We start from the raw sequence: 22,274 nt of genomic DNA, 5'->3' as shown, positions 1-22,274 counted from the left end.
GCGCCTTCTAGCGAAACTTTTATGCTTACGCCTCGATACTCTGGTTTTAACATGGGTGCGTTGTCTTGTAACTGCTCGTAATCAATACACTATTATCGGTAATGATCCGTCGCCTGCAACTGAGGTTTTGTCCGGCGTCCCACATGGCTCGGTGTTCGGTCCACTTCTATTTTTAATTTTCATAAATGACCTTCCTGCAGGCATCTCGTCGACCATTCATCTTTTCGCAGACGATTGCATCTTGTACCGTCACGGCGCCAGCGTTTCGATAGAGGCGAAACTGAAAAGGCGCCCGTGTGTTGTGCAATATCAGTGCACGTTAAAGATCTTCAGGTGGTCGAAATTATTCCGAAGCCCTCAACTACGGCACCTCTTCCTTCCTTTCTTCTCTTGCTCCCTCCTTTATCTCTTCCTTTACGGCGCGATTCAGGTGTCCACCGTGATACGCGAGACAGCTACTGCGCCGTTTCCTCCCCCTCCCTAAAAAATCCAATTTACGTAAGTGGTGGGCTCAGAGAGCTGTCGGCTGCATGCGTTAGCGCTGACATCGTTGTGGCAGACACGTGGCACTGCAGCAATAGGGCGCAGTATTCATCGCGATCAACCATTAACTGCCACCTGCCAGGGTGGCAGGGTGGGCACACTGGCTATTTGGTGTCCGGAACGCACTCAACGCTGCACACGTGAAGCCGCGTATAGTTGCCTGATACGCCATAGCTTTCGCTGTGTACCCAGGTTAAGCAATAGTTGAACCGCAGTTAAATTTTTAAAAGTCCTTTTTGCCACCTACCACACCAGAGAGTAATCACCTTCCCGCAGTGACTGCAACAATCGAAAACTACCAGCTTTTCAAAAAAGCGTTGGCTTGTATTTGTGAGTAGCCACTTCAGCAACCTGTTTGATAGCAATAGACCCATCCCGTCTTCGCTTAATTTTATTGTTTTTTATATTTGTAACCTGTACACCCTCTATAAATATTATTGCCCCGAGTGTGCATGAAAACAATAATAATTGATGTACTAGAGCTTACAGACGATCATTCTTAAGAGTTTTGATAGATATTGCGCAGGGTGTGGTTTGCGTTCGAATGACACTGTGCACGTGGAACTACTTCAGTGTCTAACCAACCTAAATACTGTGATGCCTGTGCAATGTGTCTTGAATATTAACGTTAAATTCACGGTTCTGGAATGCTTCTGCACTTGCTATATTATCGCACTGCATTTAACGCAATGTGAACCGTTTTTATGACCTGGATGAAGTCGAGTCCTTTTTTTAGGAGTCCTGGTTTTACGGACAGTGCGCTTTCTACCTCAAAATTATTGTAGTTCAATATAAGGACCATACCCAGAATCTGAGCAGCGGGATCGGACGTGATGTGCTCCAGGCACATCATGCAGTCCTTCTGAAATAGATCGTACGAAATCCGCTTCGGCGTCCACTCCCCTGGAAGGGAAGGAGATTGGAAGGCAAACGTTTCGGCGTTTCTTTTGCTTAACTGATGTATATGGCGTTTTCGTTAGATCGTCACAAGAACAATTGAATGAACTAAGAATGCGATGGACGGATTCTCGTCCCGCCTTTCGTCGCATTTGCCTCCTAGGCTAGTCCTGTTATCGGAGGATACTATGCGTCCACACAGAAGAATAATAGACTGTGCTTTGCATCGGCGAAAGTAGCCACAGCTGTACCGCATCTCTCGGTAGCATTAACTCCCACACACGTCTGAAGCACGAGGCTACAAACTCCTAATTTTCCCCTGAACGTTGCAATACAACATCCCTTCTGGTCCATTGAATGTCATTTATTCCACTGATATTCGTTACGGTCCACCAATTCCATCGTTATTTTGATCTTTACCTGCCAAAGCAGTAGTAGTAGTAGTAGTAAAAGACTTTTATTCGACCAAAATTTATAGGCCGAGCATTTCGACCGCCTGGGCGACCAGAAGCCGCTGTTCTTCTTCCCCTTCAGCGCCAAGCCAGTCGAGCCAGGTGGTGATGGATAGAGAGGGTGGGGGGAAGGAACCCGACTGCTGAGCAGCCGGGCAATAGAAGAGTCAATGGGCCAGGTCCGCATAGATACAGGGGCAGTTGGGACAGGAAGGGTCCGATCGATAGCGATAGAGGAAGAGGCGGGACGGGGTGCTAACTGCATTCATCTGAATGCGCCGAAGAAGGCGAGACTCCGGCACCGTGAGTGATGGATGAGGGGGAGGGTAAAGGCGTTTGTCGAGGCGGAGCTCAAGGTAGACCTCTTTTATGGTGCGGCGAAGGGTGAGTCTCCCACCGTCCGCCGAGGGCTTGGGCCAGGGGATCAACGGTGCCCGGAAAAGTGTGTCGCGGGCGAGCTGGAGGGCCAGCTCATTGCCGTCAATCCCTGAATGCCCAGGGACCCAGTGGAGGAAAACGATGGAAGGCTGCAGTGCGGAGACCGCTCGTTCGACCACCTGTTGGAGAGAAGGGGTCAGGGTGCGTTTCTGTATGTTGTGTATAGCGGCTTGTGAGTCTGAATAGACTGTGTACTCTTGGAGAGAGGGAAGGAGGGCAAATGACTGGAGGGCATGCGCAATGGCGAGATCCTCGAGGGACAATGCGTCTGGAGGGTGTAGATACGGCCCGCTGGTGTGGGTTTCAGGAGCAGGGAGGTGTGGATGGTACAGGGCGTAGCCGCAGGAACCTCGAGGAGCCACGAAAGAGGCATCCGTGTAAGCTACACCCTGGGTATCAAAGAGAGGGGAATGGTGCTCTGCGGCCGCATGACGACGTCCGGCGTGCAGGACGGGGGACATGTTGGTCGGGAGGGGAAGGATACGAAGATTGGGAGCGGGGGTGGGAATAGGAGAGGTAAACGGGGAGATTGGAATGGGCGAGATACCCGCTTGACTCAATAACCACTGACCCTGACGGGTAAGGGAAAGCCGGGCAAGCTGCGAGTCACGATGGAGTCTGAGAAGAGAACGAAGAGGATGGAAGAGGCCTGTGGCAAAGAGCTTAGTGGTAGAGGTAGTGATAGGGAGGTTGAGAGCTGCCTTGTAGAGGCCCACAAGGGCAGTCTCTAGAGCGTTAAGTTGAGTCTGAGTGAAGGAAGCGTAGGGTGCAAAGTACAAGACCTTGTTGAGGACCAGCGCGTGGGCAACTCGGCACGCGTGAGCCTCGTGGAGACCTGAGCGTCGAGTGACCACGCGCCGCAGGAGGTGAGTTACAGAGTGGCAGGTGGTGACAGCGCGGTGGAGGGCTTGCACATTCTTAGCCGCATGCAAAGGGAAGGCAAGAACTTTGCACTGTGTGACGACAGGAATGGGAGAGCCAGAAAGGTGGAGAGAGACGAAGTGGTTGTGTGAGCGCTGGTAGGAGGAATGGTTGAGAAGGTGAAGCTCGGATTTCTCAGGAGCAGGAGAGAGGCCAGCGGTGGTGAGAAAGGAGTCGATGAGATCTAGGCCACGTTGCAGGGTGTCTTGTACGTGACCGGGAGAGCCAGATGAACACCAGAGTGTGATGTCATCGGCGAAAAATATATGATGCAGGTCGGGAATTTCAGCTAGCTGGGAGGCGAGAGGGGCCATAGCGAGATTGAAAAGGGTAGGAGAGAGAACTGCACCTTGAGGAGTGCCACGGGTGAGGTGGTGTGGGTTAGACAAGTGGGTATCTACTCGAAAGCGAGCCACACGGTTAGAGAGGAATGAGCGGATATAGGAGTACATGCGGGAGCCACAATCCAAAGAGGCGAGTTGAGAAAGGATGTGATCGTGGCAAACACCGTCAAAGGCCTTGCGAACATCGACGGTCACAAGTGCGTAAATTTGAGTAGGTGTAGGGGACAGAAACGTTTGCTGGAGAATCAGAAACATGTCCTGTGCACAGACGCGGCGTCGGAAGCCAATGAGAGAATGGGGGAAGAACTCCCGTGCCTCAAGAAAATCAGAGAGGCGAGTCAGAGCCATTCGCTCAAGGGTCTTACCAACGCACGACGTCAGGGAGATTGGGCGGAGGTTAGAGAGAGAGGGAGGTTTGCCCGGCTTTGGAATCATAGAAATAAGGGAGGATGTCCAGGAGCTCGGCAAGCAGCCGCTCTGCCAGGCATCATTGTAGGTTTGGAGGAGGAATTCTTTGGCGCAGTCAGGAAGGTTACGAAGTGTGGTGTATGTAATGGCATCCTCACCGAGAGCCGATCGTGTAGCATTAGCAGCCAGAGCAGATTCGAGCTCCCGGAGAGTGAAGCATTGGTCCAGATCGGGGTTTGGTCCACCTGAGTGCACCGGGTAGGAGGGTGCCAGAGGGGGCGGGAGGTAGAGAGAGGCGAGTTGATCAAAAACTTCGGAGGGAGTCCCCTGAGTGAGGGCTTTAGCTAGAGTGGGAGGAAGGGCAGGCTTAGTGCCAAGGAGGGATTTAAAGAGAGACCATGCGGATCGCGAGTGCAAAGAAGAATCAAGGCCATCACAAAGAGCACTCCAACGAGAGTGCTCGAGGGAGGCGCAGTGGGCGACGATCTCGGCCCGCAGAGCAGTGATCCGGGAGGAAAGTTGGGCATTGTGTGGTTGGGAGCGAAAGGAGCGTTGAAGACGTTTACGGCGACGCCATAAACGGAGAAGGTGAGGATCTGGGTCTTGGATTGGGTAGCGAGAGCGAACGCGACGGCTGCCTGACGTGAGCGCTGCAGAGATGCGCGACTTCCAGTCGTCGTAGGATTGAAAGGAGTCGGAGGCGAAATTAGTGCGAAAAGCATGCCAGTCAGTGTGAATAACCGGATGACAGCGAGGGATGTGGGAAAGAGAGGCGGTGATATGGATGACAAAGTGGTCACTTAGAAGAGTTTCGGCTGTCACCTGGCAGTGAAAGGAAAGTGAACCCCGAGAGAAAGTGAGGTCGGGTGTCGTGGGGCGTTGTGAGGCAGTGCCCGCTCGAGTAGGAGAGCCAGGAGTATTAAGAAGGGTGAGGTGGCGTTCCTGGGACAGACAATGGAGGAGGCGGCCGGGTTTGAGGGTTTGTGGGTAGCCCCAGAGTGTGTGAGGGGCATTAAAGTCACCACCAAAGAGGAGGTGGGAGGTAGAAGGAAGAGAGTGAAGGAATTTGCCCAGAGCAGAGAATAAAGAGGAAGTGACAGGGTGGTTGTAAAAAGACAAAAGGACGAGTAAGATGCGGGAAGATGGGTGGTAATAAACCACACCAACTAAATATTTAAGGAGGGTGGAGGGGATGTCAATTTGCGCTACGAGCACGTCACTGCGTACATAAATAGACGCAAGTGGTGTGGCCGTAGTGGCATGGTAGGCGCGGTAGCCTGGGACATTGCGGGCCGTCCGGGTCTCCTGGAGAAGGAGAAAATGAGACAGAGAGGAGCGGGTGAGTAGATACTGGTGGAGGGGGGTCTTATTGTGGCAAAGATTTCGGCAGTTCCACTGCACAATCTCGAGGTCCTCGCCAAACGCCATTATGATAGTGGAGAGGAACGCGATGGTACGCGTTCCTTCTATTTTTGCCGGGGGCAGTGACTCATGGACAGATTGGAGCATAAATGTGAAGGATTCCAATTGCTTTGATTGTGCTTGGAGGGTGGTAAGAATCAGGAGAACCGAAGTTTCCAGCTGAACCAAGCGAGTGTGATGTGCCTGTGTGGTGGTTTCGACAAGGTCAGCCAAAGGGGCGACATGGGCGCTGGAGGAGGGAGTGGTAAACGTGGCAAGGTGCTCATTTAGCTTGCTAAGCTGGGATGTTAGAGAGGAGGTGGTTGTCTGGAGGGTTTGAGTCAAGGCATGTATCTGCTGTTGTAGATCGTGGGAAATGCGCTGCTGCTCTCGCTGCTGGCGTTCCAGCATTGCCAGCCGGAGGTCGAAGGAGCGTCTCTCGTCAGCCAAGGATGGAGAGGGTGGTTTAGTGGAAGAGAGGGTCGCTGGCACCGAGGATCCTTTAACTATGGCGGCGTAGGAGCCTGGTGGTGACGTGATCGGAGCTGATGGAGATTCATGATTAGAGAAGGAGGAGGAGGGGGTGGTGGGTTGAGTGGCCCGGCGCAAAGCTAGGCGTCGGAGGTATGCAGTTTTAGCACACTCGCGTTGTTTAGCAAAGAGAAAGGGGCAAGTGGGGTCGAGGGAGGGGTGGGTGTTCACCTTGCAATGAACGCACCAGGGCTGGGCACACACATGAGCGGAAGGGTCAGCGGGTAGAGGAGCAGCACAGCGGCGGCACTTGGCCGGAACGCTGTGCTGGGGGCATTGGTGGGCGCGGTGGCCTAGAGTGAGACAACGGGTGCAGGTGGGAGGCTTAGGTTTATGAGGACGGCACCGGAAGGCAACGCGTTTGAAATAAACAAAGTGGGGGATGACGGTACCAGCGAACGTAATGAGCACTGATTGAGTGGATCCCATCATGCGAGCAGCGAGAATATCAGTTTTGAAAGACTCTAGATCATGCATGAGCTCATCAGGAGTGAAGTGGCCACCGACGTTATGGATGACGCCGAGGCATGAGATGGGAGGATGGGGGGAATAAGTGCTGATGCTGACAGGCTTACCGTGAAGGTGAAGCTGCGTGATCGAAAGTAGGAGGTGGGCGGTGAGAGGAGAATGAGTTTTTAAAAACACAAGGCTTTGGGCTGGCTTGGCCTGAAGGGTGATGTCTGCACTGGTCTTGGAGGAAAGTTGTGCAGCTGAGGTGACTGCGGCGAGCACGTCGTAGAGAGGCAGCTTGGGATTGAGGGTACAAGGAGGGAGTTGTATTCCAACAGTGATGAGCTCGGAGCGGGGTCGGGTGTCGGAAGCAGGCTTACGGCTGGCACCGATGGAGCTCCAGCCGATTTCCGGGGATGGAGTGTCGTCTACCGGGGACGCCATGAAGTCCATGTCTGCCGACGAATCGTCAGCGTGAGGCACAATCTGCGACGCTGGTGCCGGGCTGCAGGTCTTGGTGTCAGCGGGTAATGTGGCAGGTGTAGGCGCGGCGGCACCGGCGGCGTCGACGAAAGCAGGCGGCTGCGACGCGTCTATGGGCCCAAAGGTGTTGGCGTCCCTTAGAGCGTGGAGTTGGCTAGCAGTGGACGCTGCGGCGACGACGAACGCTGCCGGCTGCGCCGCGGCCGTCGATCCGGAGCTCCCAGCGTCGCTCACAGTGTTGGTTCCAACAGGATTTTGCGCGGTGACGTGGGCGGTTGGAGTAGGCCCCGCGGTGGCGGCATCAGTGGGTCTGGGCTGCAGGGCTTCGTCAGACGCTGCATTGCAGAGGTGCAGGCGCGGCGCGTTAGGTTTAGCGAGGCGCCGCGCCGCATCAGGCTTGGAGGGCCAGCTCGGCAGCGGGCCATGATGACGATGGTATCCACGTGCTTCGGAAGCCTTCCTGAATCGATGGGGAGGAAATCCAGGGGCGGGCGAAGCCCTGGACTATGCCAGGGGCAGGTGAAAACGGAGCACGGTAGGCAGCCAGCTAACCAGGGCGGCGCCACCTAGCGGGAATCCTGCCAAAGCAACACTGTGCGTCGCTCGTATAGGCACGCAGTATAGGACAGCTCTGGAGCATTGCGACCTCCTAGGGCGTCCTGAACGAGTACGGAGGTGTCTGCATAGAGGCGTTTCTGCTCTTTGTCTCGACGAAAGTGCAACCACTGATGCATGGATGATTCGGCGAACTTTTGCTCAGCAACTATGGGGCCACCATGGCGGCTTTCGCTAATGGTGCTCACTCAGTATATGATCCTCTGCCAATGGACAGTACCAAAAGCGAACAATCAAAAACGCTGTAAACCTACAAAAGAGGAAGACTAGCAGGATATCAGTGGGGAGGGAGTTGTCACTGACAGTGGGAACGCATGTCTAGTGGATGACAGTAGTAACAGACAGCGCAAAGAAAGAAGGAAGAAACGCTGGCGCGTAAATTCAGTCGAACAATAACCTGCGCGTTCGTTCCAACCTTTGAAACCAATCGGAAAGAGCTTGTTGCTAGCTTCACCGAAGCATTAGCCGTTGAAATGTGAAGCATTATCATCTCATGCTGCACAGAGGCTGCTCTTCGATCTCTAAGGTGCCAGGCGTGAGGGTGCAAGCAGCGTGTGAGAAAGAAAACATAAGAGGTTGCGTGAAATGCTCATATCTGGTTCACCCTATAAAATACGCTCTGCATTAGTTAAGTAATCTCGCTTGCTACATTCCGTAAGCACAGTAAGGGACGGCAGTGCTGTACTCAATGGCTCTGCGGAGGCCCTAGAGCAGTCACCCGACGGGTATCACCGTAGAGCTGGTGTGCCAGATTTCCTGCCAGCCGCAAACCACCCATTAAGCCTCTGTAGCGGCTGATTAACATGCCTGAACTACAGAAATCTAAGCGTTAAACATTGTTTCGGCGAAGATTTTCGGCCGAGGTGCATGTGCCGCCAAATGAGCGGTCCAGAGACAAAGCGCGTTTGGACGGCTCTTTGCGTTACGTACAGAGGGGCCACTTTCACGGACTATCGTGACGTCACACAGTCGTGCGGAAGCGTATAGAGCGAATGAAATAGATTGTCTTGGTGCTTTTTTGAACCAACGTATTTATCAAGAGGTTTGGCGCGTCGTTTTTGGCAAAAATTTGAGGGTGGCCAGGCTGGAGATGCTGGCGATGTGGCTGCGCTTTGAGCTCACTAAACGAATGCAAGGCTGGACGGACTCGACGTTCCGCGGGCATAGCTCTGTTCTTCCACTAATGTCTATTCGAATCTAACGTTAAAGCATTCGCGACATGCCAGGGCACCGCCTGTCCGACTGATCTGCAAACCATATCAATCATCCTCAGAAGTTTCTGTCATGTTTCGTGAAGATAAACAACGCCCTACGTGAAGATAAACAGCATAGGAGAAGATTTTGGGCAGTTTCTGTTTGTTGTAAGAGTAACAGGAGCCCAAAATGGAGTTGTCCTGTCACTAACTGAAAAACCAAATTGACCGCGATGGATTAACCCAGTAATTTCATAGTGTCACGTTGACGGCATTCGCACTACAAGGTAAATGCGTGGGCTAAAGTTAACCTGCACCTTCATGTGCAACTGAGTCCGATTGATCCCCCAGCATGAATGTGAGTGAGCCACAAGCAGCGTTGCTTCATAGCCATCATATTCTACTTACTTTGGCGTAAATTCACGCGTGTAACTTCATTTGGGCATTTCCACTAGCAGCATGATTCCACTCGAAAATTGATTTTCTCATCATACCGCATATGCGGTCACTGTAGGCGGCAGCGTAGAGCAACACACTCCGGCGTGCGTCAAAGTAAGTACGGGACATACCTAAACGCACATGACCCACGTATCGAAGCTCTACATACGTAAGGCGTCCTCGACTGAGTATGTATTCTGTCCTAATAAACTTACGTCAGTCATTCACAAACTCGAAATTTGCTGCACAAACAGTGAAAAGAAGCCACTTGCCAATGTTGACGAACATGATCGGACGCCCGTGTAAGTCCTTTCCTGGTATCACCATGACCAATTCCCGTGCTTCAGAGGGTACCGTCGATGGTAAAAAATCACGGTACAGCGAACTGCAGGCACACCGGTTGTAGTAGTAGTTTCTGATGGTCTGCAAGGCAGCCTCAACGTTGAACTTCCTCACTCTCAAGAAACGGAGGAGGAACTCCGTGTCCTTCCTTGAATTGAGATCGGGCTCCTCTGCAAGTGATGTTGCTCTGTAGCTGCGACGTGTAACGCTGAACATGGCATACATGCTGGACATGAGGGCATGACGTAAAATTATCTATGCAGAATGCTAGAATATCGTGCAACTTATCTTCAATATTATTAGTGACACCACAAGAATAGACGCGATCTGCAGATTCGATTTTCATTCTACCTAATGTCGTCCTCCAACTTCCAATCCGGTAATATATAGTGCATATATCCCAAAACACATTGAAATAAAACTCTTGCAACAATGCAAGAAAACATTATGCCTGCATCTCTTTCCAATGATGAACTCGGAAGCAACCGTTGAATTTAGTCTTTTCTATCATCCTGAAAGTTAATGAGCTTGCATAATATTTCTTCAGTATAGAGAGTGATATTTCCGAAGTCCGGCTCTTTGCTTAGTGTTGATTTATCTTTAATTATTTCATTACCCTCAGTGTCCGAGAGCATTACAGAGGGAAGTGGGTGACATACAAAAGTGAAACAAGCGAAAATGCAGCAGTAAACACTTTGTAGTACATATTGTAGAGGGCCGACGAAGATGAAGAGTATGCACCTATGCCACGAGTCCAAGATCGACGAAAACGATGGTCTCTCTCTCTCTCGGTCAACTCGCCGCGGCTCGCAGCTTTCCCTGTGGCCGTTATTATTTCTCCTCTAAATACTTCTAATTATGTTCTACGCTACATATTTGGTGCAGGTCCGGATTTCGCGAACGCGTACAGCACGCGACGGAGCTACGCAGCGGACGCCAGCTCAGCCATGCCTCTAGACACCATGCAGCAAACAAGGCCGCAGGCCACGCCATTCGTAATTCCAGCCCCCCTCGGGACCCTGGTACATTTTTTGGTTCAGAGGCCGGCGACGAAGAAGATTGGCTCAACATGTACGAACGTGTGAATAAGTACATCTGCTGGGACCCGACACTCATGCTTGCCAATCTAATATTCTATCATGACGGCACCACTCGCGTCTGGTACGAGGCACGCGAGAATTATCTAAACAGCTGGAACACATGCAAGCAAAAGATTCGCGACCTGTTTGGAAACAGGAAGGCCGACAACTTGCTGAAAAGAGGGACCTCGCTTTCTGCACCCAAACGACGACCGAGTCTTGCGTTTGGTTTATCCAAGACGTGTTAGCCCTTTGCCACAGGCTTGACACTGAGATTCCTGAATGCGACAGAGTGGGCCACGTTTTTAAAGGAATTGAGGGCGAAGGTTTCAACCTGTTAGTTTACCAAAATTTTTCAGCGGTTGCGGCCATTATTTAGGAACTTCGGCGCTAGAAGGAAACCAAAAGCCATCGTATTTGTCCGCAGTTTATCCACCTTCCAAACACAGCTGCGATATTGTCATATCAAGACCTGCTGTCCCGACGACCGTTTCCCCGCCTGGAAATGTGGCCCGCATCATCCGATTAGGACTTGAAGCCATGTTTCCTGCCACCGTGCAGCCACGTGATGCCGACTCTCAGTTTCCCGCCACCTCTCTCATCCAAGCCGAACCCGGCCAAAAATTTCGTTATCTCCGTCTCCAGTCTGTCAGCCCCATGCCTTCTTCACAAACCCCCTACATTTCTGCAATCAGTCATGAACTACCTGAGTACTTCGCCCTGCGCCGATCCAACCCTCCAGATTGGCTGACACCTGATAACAAGACCATTTGTTTTCACTGTCTGAATGCTGGCCACATAGCCCACCACTGTCTCTACCGCTGGTTAGGTGCTTACACGTCCAGTTACAGGAACCACTTTCGCTGCACCGAAGAACAACCCGGTAATTTCCCACCCAGTACGCATCCGCAGACACCCCGCTCGAGCCGTTCACCATTCCCTCTTCGCCGCCAAGCCCGTTCGCCCCAACGTCGTCGCTTCACCTCTCTCGAGATGTAGTTCCACGCTGATAAAAGCCGAACGCTGCCACTCACATGCCTTTCCCTTGCGTGCCAGCTGTCCCCGATAATTACGACGTCGTCACTCCAACCCTTGATGTGTCCTTCACCCGCAGCATTGCGTCTGCCCATACGAGGTGTGGCTTCCGATCCTCAACTCTGCGTCTTATGTCTAGCAGCGCCCGAAAGGCATGACAATCGCTGTGCTCTGCCCTGCTGCTGAATCTGTCATACTGGCTGTGTCCAACTGCCTCTCGCATTCTACTCACGACCCCTTGCTTGCCGTGACACCAAGCAACGAGTACGTCAAATGATCGCTTCCGATTTGTCACAAACGCAGCCCAAGGACTGCGGTATCTACTGTCCCGTCTGTGCGACATCTTCGACTCTGATGTTCACCGTTTGTCTCCAACCTCAAATTGAGTGATGCGCATTGTTGTGTCGGTATCTGGGGCGCGACACGTGCGTGTACCGCTGTGTGATAAGATATATCTGTCTGTTCTGCGCATGTGCCGGGCTGCTGAGTATATGTATATATGCGTGTCATGTGCTGTACTCGCGGGGAGTTTTCTTTCGAGCTGCCAGTATGCAGCACTGTGAATAAAGCCGTTTCGTCAAGCCTACGCCTGCTTACTGGGAATGCAACAAATTGGCGACGAAGATGGGATACAACCCGAACTGAGAATGGCATTCGCAGTCCGCAAGCTACCGGAGTTTGATCCTGACAGCGGCAACTTGGACGTCTTCATCGAGCGCTTCGAGTTGTACTTCACAGGGAATGGAGTGGCCGAGGAGAAGAAACTGCAGCTGTTCCTCAGCGCCATAGGAGAAAAAGCGTATGTGACGCTCCGAAGCCTGCTTCTTCCAAAGACGCCCAGCAACTCAACTTACAAGGAAGTCGTGTCGGCTCTGCAGAAGCACTACACTCCGAAGCGGTCTGTGGTGAGCGAAAGATATGATTTTAATCGAAGGAAGCAAGGACCTCAAGAATGTGTCGCGGAATTTGTGGTGAAGCTCAAGCAAGCGGCAGCCTCATGCGACTTCGGCAGCTTCCTGGAACAAGCCCTTCGGGACCGCCTGATTGCTGGTCTGCACTCGGAGGCGATACGTTGCCGGCTGTTGGCCATGACCGACACCGAGCTCACCTGGGACCGTGTTTGCAGCGTCGCTACGGCCATGGAAATGGCAGCGAGAGACACAGTGGCAATGATGTCGGAAACCAGTGGGGAGCACGCGTCAAGCGGCAGTGATGTCTTCTGGCAGAGCAAGTCGTCGACGGCGTACAGCTGTCACGCCTCCGACCAACCAAAAAGAAAGGATACGACTCAAAGGACTAAATCGAATTGTCATCGATGCGGTGGGCGGCACGCACCGGTAAGTTGTCCGTTCTTGAACAGTGTTTGTTTCAAATGTCAAAAGAAAGGCCATGTTGCTAAAATGTGCAAAACTAGAGTTGTGCATCAACTGGAGCAGGAATCGTCGGACAGTGAACTTCTGACCCTTTGCCACACCGACAACCGTGCGGCCAGTCCTGCCATTGTAGTCAGTGTGCAGTTAAATGGGGAAAACGTACCCATGGAGTTGGACACAGGAGCAGCGGTTTCCGTAATGTCGGAGGCAGAGTGCGCGAAGCACTTTCCAAACACCGAGCTCAGGCCAGCAGACGTCGAACTGGTTACGTACAATGGCACGCCTATTGATATCAAGGGGATAATTGATGTTGTAGTGAAGTACTACGATCAGTGTTTTCACTTGCCTCTTATAATTGTTAAAGAGATGAAAGGCGCCAGAATGCCTACGTTGTTTGGCAGGAACTGGCTGAGTAAAATCAAAATTCGGTGGAATGAAGTGATGCATGTGCAGCCACTGACGAAAGAAATGCCCTTGATGACCTTGACCGAGAAATACCGCGAAGTGTTCGAGCCTGGCTACGGTTCGATAAAAGGGTTCAAGACGAGCATTGTAGTTAAGGAAAATGCGTCCCCTGTATTTGGTAAGGCGCGATCAGTGCCGTATGCGCTGCGAGAACGGGTTGAGCAGGAATTGGCTAATTTGGAAAAAGCTGGAGTCATATATAAGGTGCGCCACAGTGCTTGGGCGACACCACTGGTGATTGTTCCAAAGAAAAATGGTGAGGAGCTTCGGCTGTGCGGTGATTACCGAGTCACGGTAAATCCTGCAATTGAGGTTGACCAGTACCCGCTCCCTCTACCAGAGGACATTTTTACAATGTTACAAGGCGGGTCCGTTTTTTCAGTTTTAGATTTGTCGAAGGCGTACTTGCAGCTGGAATTAGACGAGCGAGCGCAAGAACTGCTCACCGTCAATACACACCTCGGCCTTTACTGGTTCCGACGCTTGCCATACGGCGTAGCCTGCGCGCCAGGAGTGTTTCAAGCCGTTATGGACACAGTCCTACACGGGCTGACTGGCACAGCCTGCTACTTAGATGACATTGTCATCGCGGGAAAAGATCAAAAGCAGTGTCATGACCGATTGGAGCAGGTGCTCATACGCCTAAGAGAACATGGCATAAGGGTCAACACTGCGAAATGTAAGCTGTTCCAGCAACGAATACTATATCTGGGCCATGAAATCGACAGAGATGGATTACATCCCACAGCTGATAAAGTAGCAGCCATAAAGAACGCACCAAAACCTGGAAACGTGACCCAGCTAAAGGCTTTTTTGGGCTTGATCAATTTTTATTCAAAATTTTTGCCTAATCTGGCTACAGTTCTCGAACCCCTGCATAACTTGTTGCGCAAAGAAACTGCATGGCACTGGTCGCGTCAATGTGATACTGCCTTTAAGACTTCTAAAGAGATTCTGACTAACGAGCATGTTCTGGAGTTGTACGATGTCAAAAAAGAAATACAACTAACATGTGACGCATCCGAATATGGTCTTGGTGCTGTACTGTCGCACGTCGTGGACGGGAAAGATAAACCAATTGCATTTGCATCCCGGTCACTGTCACCTGCAGAGCGCAAATATGGCCAAATTGAAAAAGAAGCTTTGAGCATTGTTTTTGGTGTGAAACGGTTTCATAACTACCTTTATGGTAGAACATTTAAGGTGTTGACAGACCACCAACCACTAACCGTACTCTTCGACCCGAAAAGAAAAAGCAGTGCTGTGGCAACTGCTAGGGTGCACCGTTGGTTTGTGTTCCTCGCAAACTACAGCTATAAGATAGCGCACAAGCCCGGTACGGAAATTGCCCAAGCCGATGCCTTATCTAGACTTCCTTTGCCAGAAACGTCAGAGCACACTGAAGACATTTTTTTATTTTTCTACACTTGACGAGCTTCCTTTGACGGCAAAAGACATTGAACGCGAAACAACGCGCAATACGCTGCTAACTGCGGTTCGCGACATGATATGGCATGGTTGGCCAAAATCTGTTTCTCAGGAACTGCAGCCTTTCTGGGCTCGACGTTTCGAACTTTCTATTGAAGCGGGCTGCATTATTTGGACAAACAGAGTAATCATTCCGGAGTGTTTGCGCAGTGTTGTACTAAACTTGCTGCACGAGCAGCACCTTGGAATCACGAAGATGAAAATGGTCGCAAGGTCAATGGTGTGGTGGCCAGGTATCGACGAAGCATTAGAACGAACGGTGCGAACTTGCCACATTTGTCAAAGTGTTCAACCTGCAGCACAATCAGCGCCTTTGGCTCCCTGGAAAGTGTGCGAGCACCCTTGGGAAAGGGTTCATCTCGATTTTGCGGAGAAGGAAGGAAAAATGTTCCTTTTAGCAGTTGATGCCTATAGCAAGTGGTTGGAAGTGAAGGTGTGTACAACGACGACGGCAGCTAAAACCGTTGAAGTTGTAAGATCCATGTTTGCTGCTCATGGTCTACCTGCTGAAGTTGTAACTGATAATGGGCCGCAATTCCGTGCCGCTGAGTTTGAAAACTTCCTGAAAGCAAATGGAGTAAAGCACACTTGCACCCCTCCGTACCACCCACAGTCGAATGGTTCGGCGGAACGGGCTGTACAGACTACCAAGACAGCACTGTTCAAGCAGTTGCTGGAGGACAGAGAAAAGGGAACTACAAGAACCTTGCAGCACAGAATAGACAACTTCCTATTTTGTTATCGAACAACGCCGCACACCTTCACCGGAAGGACACCGGCTGAATTGTTTTTAAGAAGACAGTTACGAACCAGATTTTCCTTGTTGAGACCAAAACTGTCCAGTGCAATGACAGAGAAAAGCGAAAGGGTGAAACAGGCTGCAGATAAGCGAAGAGCGAAGCCGCGATTCTTTGCGACTGGTGACCGGGTGCTAGTGCGCTCTGTGCGTGGTGATTCGGTGAACTGGCGTCCTGGCAAAATTGTGCGTGTAAAGTCTCCCACTACGTATTTGGTTGTCATTGGAAACAAAGTGCGTTTTGTGCATGCTGATCATTTGCGACATTCCGTTCTTGATGATGAAAAAACAACTGCAAATGAAATATGCCTGCCACACGCATCAGAGGTCGCCTCTCCTCCGAGGCCTTCAGCGCAGCCTCAGGTGGCACCCAGTCCACTGGGCCGGTTGCCATCTGAAAATGAACCCATTTCATTAAGAAGGAGCAATCGGGAAAGGCGACCTCCTGAGCGTTGGGGCTATGACCGTTTTTGATCTAGTAGGGGAGGAGGTGTTGTGTCGGTATCTGGGGCGCGACACGTGCGTGTACCGCTGTGTGATAAGATATATCTGTCTGTTCTGCGCATGTGCCGGGCTGCTGAGTATATGTATATATGCGTGTCATGTGCTGTACTCGGGGGGGAGTTTTCTTTCGAGCTGCCAGTATGCAGCACTGTGAATAAAGCCGTTTCGTCAAGCCTACGCCTGCTTACTGGGAATGCAACACGCATAGCGTGTCCAGTGCAGAGCGCCCCATAACAGAGCATGAGTTGGACAAGATGCTCGATAAAGAGATTGCCGAGCCATCCTCTAGCCGCTGGGCGTCACCTGTCGTCCTGACCGAAAAGAAGGACGGGAGCTGGCACTTCTGCGTCGATTACTGGCACGTGAGCCGCATCACGAAGGACATCTATATACTACACTTCGCCTATAACGGATGATGATGCATTGAAGCAATGGACTGGCTTCACGAAGCCAAGTACTTCGGTTCTTCGGTTTCGGTTCTGGCAAATCGCTGTCGATGACATTAACCGCGAAGAACCGTCTTCGTGACGCCTAATGGCTTATATCAGTTCAATGTCATGCCATTTGGCTTATGCAACGTGCCGGCTGCCTTCGAACGTATAATGGGCTGTGTCCTTCGCCGTGTTAAGTGGTCTACATGTCTTTGTTATGGAGATTACGTTCTGATTTTATCCCCTACCTTTGCCACGCAACTAGACTGCCTCACAAATATCCTAGCAGTGTTCCATACAGTCGCGCTCCAGCTCAACTCCTCGAAATGCAAATCTGGTCGCTAAGAACTGACCATTCACGTACATCTGGTTGGCGCCTCGGGAGTACGAGCAGATCCCACTAAAATTCTAGCCTTCAAAGCTTTTGCATAAGATTTTGCCGCCATTCATCGTTTCTTCACCGATCTTTTTACGACAGAAACTCTCTTTACCTGAGACCCTGCCCAGGAGACCGAATTTTCTTCACTCATCCTCATCCTCATCCCTCTCAGCCCATTTTAGCTAATCTCGATCGATTGGCCACTGAAGCTCACACCGATCCTCCGGATACGGGAACGGCGTCGTCTTCGCCCTACGTGAACATGCCATTGCCTACACCAGCCGTCTTCTTTCCATTGCGGAGAAACATTACTCATTTACTGAGCACGAGTGTATCGCCGTTGTCAGGGCAGTCGCCAAATTTAGGTTCTACCTCTTCGACCGTTCTTTCTCAGTGGTAACGGAGAACGACGCCTTTTTCACTAAAGGATCCCACCGTCCGCATGGGTCGTTGGGCGCTGCTCCTCCAAGAATATTCGTACATTGTCGTGCATAAGTCAGGGCGTCCCCATCAAGGCGCTGACTACTTGTATCACTACTCTGTAGAGCTGTCTGATAGTGGTGAAACTCATACCATGCCTCGTCTCTTTGCTATCTCTGACCTCTTCAACATCGCCGACAAACAGCTCCAAGATTCTTCCTTTCCACCTCTCATTGGCGGCCGCAGCTCAGAAAACCGGAATCCATCCCTGAAACTATATGCTCTTCAGAATGGCATTCTCTTCCGCCGCAGCAACGCCCTCATAAGCCTCCGCAACTACCTGTAATTCCCCAACAGTTACGTTGCTCTGTCCTTGAAGAACTCCATGGTCCACCACGTTACGTATTTAGTGATACGGCGCTGAAGTGAGCCCATGCCATAACCTGATCTAAGCAGCAGCGAGGATTAGTAAGCCGCATTGTAGTGCTGTTCTCACGCCCATTAAAGGCTCCTGGTTTAAGCCAGCTCTTCATATAGGCACCAAAAGACGATACCGTCAATGGCTGACATTCTAAAGTGTTATTCCTTTGCCAATCACCCGGTGAGCGCGTCCATACCTCCTCATCTGGCGTGTTAGAAAGGGTTAGTCTGTGGTGTAGACCCACGGCTTTGTGCGTCTGAGACCCTAGAGAAACTAACTTTGGCTGGCGTGATCGCCATTTACCGATGCAGTCTTATGGTGAACGGAAAAAAAGATACCGACGGAGACAGTTATAGCTACATTTGCGGTGCTGACTTGTTCATCTGAAGCTAAGGTGTGGCCTTTAGCTTTCCATTCATTCCAGATTCATTGTCAGCTATTGCAGACACGTTGCTACAAACGAAAAAGCGCCGAAAATGACAGATAAGCATGATGACAGGATGGCAACTCAAGTAATTCTGTACCTTCACAGAGTGTCTCATAATCTTGAGAAAATTGCAAGAAGATACGATGTAAACGTGTTCTTCTCCGCCCCAAGCAAGCTAGCAAAAGTTTGTCCTGTGATGGTTAATAAGAAAAAGCCGATTTGTACTATCAACCACCAACTAGGTTTCACCCGTTGCACCACTAAGGTAGTGTACAGCATTCCGCTAACTTGCAACAGAGTGTACAGCCGCCCACAGACTTAACACGAATGAGGGAAAGCGTGGCCTGGACTGCCGTCAGCGCCACGAAGCGATAGTCATTGGTGCGAGACAATGCTCTCGGTATGTTTGCGGTGGCTCACGATAGCTGGTGCGCAGCTCGCTTTTACTGCTTTTCCGCTTGTGCCTGATCGCCGCGTGGACAGCGTGCTCGTAAAGGGGGCGTTTCAGAGCTTTTTGCTCGCCAATCCGGCCTCCACGGCCCCGGCAACGCTCTTTGCAGTTTTCTTATTGCGGCAGCCAGGAACTGCCCGCTAAGCTGCTGCGGTTCGCACCTGCTATCGTCAGACACTGCAAACATTCCGTGAGCATTATCTCCCACCCGATGACTATCGCTTCATGGCGCTGACGGAAGTCCAGGCCACGCTTTCCGTCATTCTTGTTAAGTCTGTGGGCGGCTGTACATAGGTCAGACTGGATGTTGTCTTAATGACAGAGCTAGGGAGCATTACAATCTGGTGAAATAAGGGAAGAGTGGTCATCTTGCTATCTACTGCCGGGAGTGTAAGTGTAAACCCATTTTTCGGAAAACTTAGTTTCTTGGGCATGGAAAGGATCCGATGGAAAGAGAGATTACTGAGGCATATCACATTAGAAAAGCAGGTGATCGGTGTGTTAGCACCGCTTCCTTGTCTCTTCTTGATATTGAACTGGCGTTTTTGGACCATTGCGGTTGATTGCCACGGGACGATAGTAGCGCTGTACTTAATCTTTGGTTTCCGCTAAAATATTCAGTAGGGCCGCGGTTGACCGCTGCCTTGCGCAGCCCCAGCCTCGGGGACCAACTCTGGGCCGTCCAGCAGGCCCGCGAGGCGACGGCGAGGCAGCGCCTCGACGTCCCCACGTGGGAGACCTAAGGCCCCGTAGGCGAAAGCACTGCAGGACTATGAATAAAAGTTTTTACCAACCAAGTGCAGCATATGTCCTGTCGTACCTGTGTCTATTTTATCCTCGTTTTTTCTTGCTGCTACGTTTTCAAGATAGTTTTCCATGTTGATCAATTTACATCTAGGCTCCTTCAGTACCACAATTGCTGAAAGTTTGGTCATAGTTCCAATGCCTGTAAATCGAGTTTCCATTGCTGTGCTTGTGGAGAGAGCCACGATCCCGATGGGTGTTCTTGTCAACACGAGAACTACTGTTCGTGTGGTGGTGGACACTCAGCAAGCCATTACGGCTGCCCTGCGGGGGCTGAAGATGTTCAAGTGCTAGAAAATTTGACAAGCGCAGGTGCACAAGACGCGAGGCTTTTACAGTCATCAAAGATAGGGCATCTGGCTATCCAAGTATGGCAGCGCGGCATGCAACCGTTGTGGATACCTCCTTGTCGGAAGCGATTGCTGAAACGGCGGAGAAAGCAGTGGTGAGTGTCATGGATCGTAGAGTCGAAAATCTCTCTGCGTGTATTTCGCAGGTCATGGCATCCCATGTGTCTGCTTTGTTGCAAGCCTCTACTGCTCGTCTTTTTGGCACAATCTCTTCACCGTTGGTTGCACCTCCCTAACAGTATGTGCCAGTGGCTTCCAATCCAATGTGTCAGACTCAATCACAGCATTTTTCTATTCCTCCAACGGCTTATCCGCGTCACAGTGCGACAGAAATCTCATCTGTAGAGTGCGTTGACATGGAGGCTGAGATGCGAGCTCAAGAGTGCAGTGCGTCTCCGTTAGGAGTTGCTGGTTCGTCTTGCCCTCTTACGATGAGAAAAATGAATCACCCTATATCTACACCCAAAGCCAGTATTTTGGATCAGGTGGTCACCACTGCAGCATTTTCGGCAACTGGTCGTTGAAGGTGTTGCAGTGGAACTACCGGTCAATTCTTTACGCTTCAACAAATTGTTTGTTTAATCAATAAATTAATTCCAGACTTATGTGCTCTTCAGGAAGCGTGGCTAACTAAAGACTCTAGGTACAACTTACAAAATTATCACTCTTTCAGGCTAGACCGACCCTCAAGAGGCAGTGACATGCTGTTGTTCGTATTCACAAAAATTTTGCCACAGGGCAACTGTGTCATTTAACTATATGGACAAGCAGTGCGACATTCAGGCTATTGATCTGAATCTTCCTCGATATCAGCCACTCACTCTTGCTAATGTATATTTTGCCACATATGTGCATGACATTCGGCCACTTGACTTGTTTTTAACAAGTTGTAGGAAAAAGTTTGAATTATCGGGGACTTCAACTAGCATCATGTTTCTTGGGGGTTTCAAGCAGATCGCTGGGACAGGGCTTGTGAAAACAATCTCATCTGTTTAAACTCGAGTCTCCTAACATTTTTTGGTGGTCAGTCTCGCTCATCGCTAGACGTGTCATTTTCCTCCCCCGGAATAACTGTTTGCTCTTGGTCGCCAGTTGACTGTGCCTCTAATAGTGATCAGCTTCAGATCAGTTTCCAAGTTGTGTGCCAGTTGACCTCTAGTACGAGCACACGGCGCACATTTATAAATTATGAGAGTTCTAAAAAGGTCCTCAAAGCAGACCTTCAATAATTATCTCATTCCAACAGTGGAGGTAATGCCATCCGCATTTGATCAATTTGTCATCCGTGATAATGTGTTAAATGGGCTTATAGAGGAGTACCTAGATAATTTTCCTAACCATATTGAAGTTTATACAGACGCCTCCCAGCAAAATGAAAAGGCAGCGATTTGATTTCCGTATTTTTGATTTTGTGCAATTCTAGCTCTTAGTCCCAAAATTATCAAAATACTTTTTGCCTTGTTCATGAATGCGCTTGTACCCTCTATGCACCCTGGCCAATCCAACGCCGTGGATATGTGCCATTGAGCCTTAGGAGATCATCATCATCCTTGTTCTGGAAGCGCACGTCCTGGGCTACGACGCTGTTGACCCTCGGCCGCTAAATACCAACGTGACCACATAGCGGTCAGTTCGATACATCGGATCCGCGTAGTGCGATTTCTTTTCTGCTGCCGTCGGTCACTTGTGGCACTTTGTTTTCGTGCGCACTGTACCTTTTAAAGGCATCTTAGAACGAATCGACCGTCATATAAGCTCACAGTTTGAACTATTTACGTTTCGTGTAGGGGAGAGGAAAGAAAATTTATTTTCATCACCGCACGTAGTTTCGGTGGCTCACCTGACAAAATCTTGGCAAGTTTTTCCACTGACTCTTTCCGCCTAGAAGGAGTTTCGCCGAGGTCGTCTTCGGCAGTGCGTTGCAGATGAAAAGGAAGGGCTTCTTCGGAGGTGTCATAAATGTCTTCGGTTGATTTCCTTTTGTACACCCCCTGCATAGCGGCTGTCTACACAAAAATTACGCGGCAAGGAAAGCTCTATGACGCGCACCTCTTTTTCGATTATAGTTCGCGTGCAAATGTAACTCGTTTCGTATGGAATTCAGGAACGTGGCATCTGAACCGTCATTCTGGCCCACGTGCGTACTTCTACACGCCGCCGGCCGGTACGTAAAAGCGCTAGCGGCCTGCTCGTGAAGCACGTTGCGAGCTTAGTGGCATTCCTGATAACACATAAATTCTTAACAGTGGGTACCCTTCTCGGCAGCATGACGGGGCACACGGGCTAGCAAATAAGTGCGCTTTCATAATTCGCATTCTTTCTCTCTCCCAGCAGGATACAGTTGTCACATCCTGCTATTCATCCATAAAAATCAATGTAGTCAATCCGGTCGCTG

The 22,274-nt window shown here is 50.7% G+C and overlaps 2 protein-coding genes across 2 annotated transcripts in view; one reads left to right on the top strand and one right to left on the bottom strand.

Annotated features, from left to right (window-relative positions):
• LOC149370295 (retinaldehyde-binding protein 1-like) overlaps nt 1–21,994 on the bottom strand; it is a 39,881-nt gene extending 17,887 nt beyond the window's left edge. Inside the window, exons 1-3 of the mRNA XM_089582987.1 lie at nt 21,720–21,994; nt 9,387–9,626; nt 1,253–1,446 (exon numbers count right to left, since the gene is read on the bottom strand). Coding sequence (XP_089439113.1) covers nt 1,253–1,446; nt 9,387–9,626; nt 21,720–21,876 — 591 coding nt within the window. The 5' untranslated portion in view covers nt 21,877–21,994. The remainder of the gene's footprint in view (nt 1–1,252; nt 1,447–9,386; nt 9,627–21,719) is intronic.
• LOC149370296 (uncharacterized) lies at nt 12,218–19,823 on the top strand. The gene is made up of 2 exons (XM_089567644.1): nt 12,218–12,755; nt 19,624–19,823. The coding sequence occupies exons 1-2, from the start codon at nt 12,218–12,220 to the stop codon at nt 19,821–19,823; spliced, it is 738 nt and encodes a 245-aa protein (XP_089423770.1).
• Nucleotides 21,995–22,274: the final 280 nt, after the last annotated feature.

The sequence above is a fragment of the Amblyomma mixtum genome, chromosome 1 (assembly GCF_055824585.1).
Source record: "Amblyomma mixtum isolate Tamu chromosome 1, ASM5582458v1, whole genome shotgun sequence".
In the NCBI taxonomy this organism is placed as follows: domain Eukaryota; kingdom Metazoa; phylum Arthropoda; class Arachnida; order Ixodida; family Ixodidae; genus Amblyomma; species Amblyomma mixtum.
The sequence above is the reverse complement of the archived record's forward strand: the minus strand, read 5'-3'. Positions and strand labels throughout refer to the sequence as shown.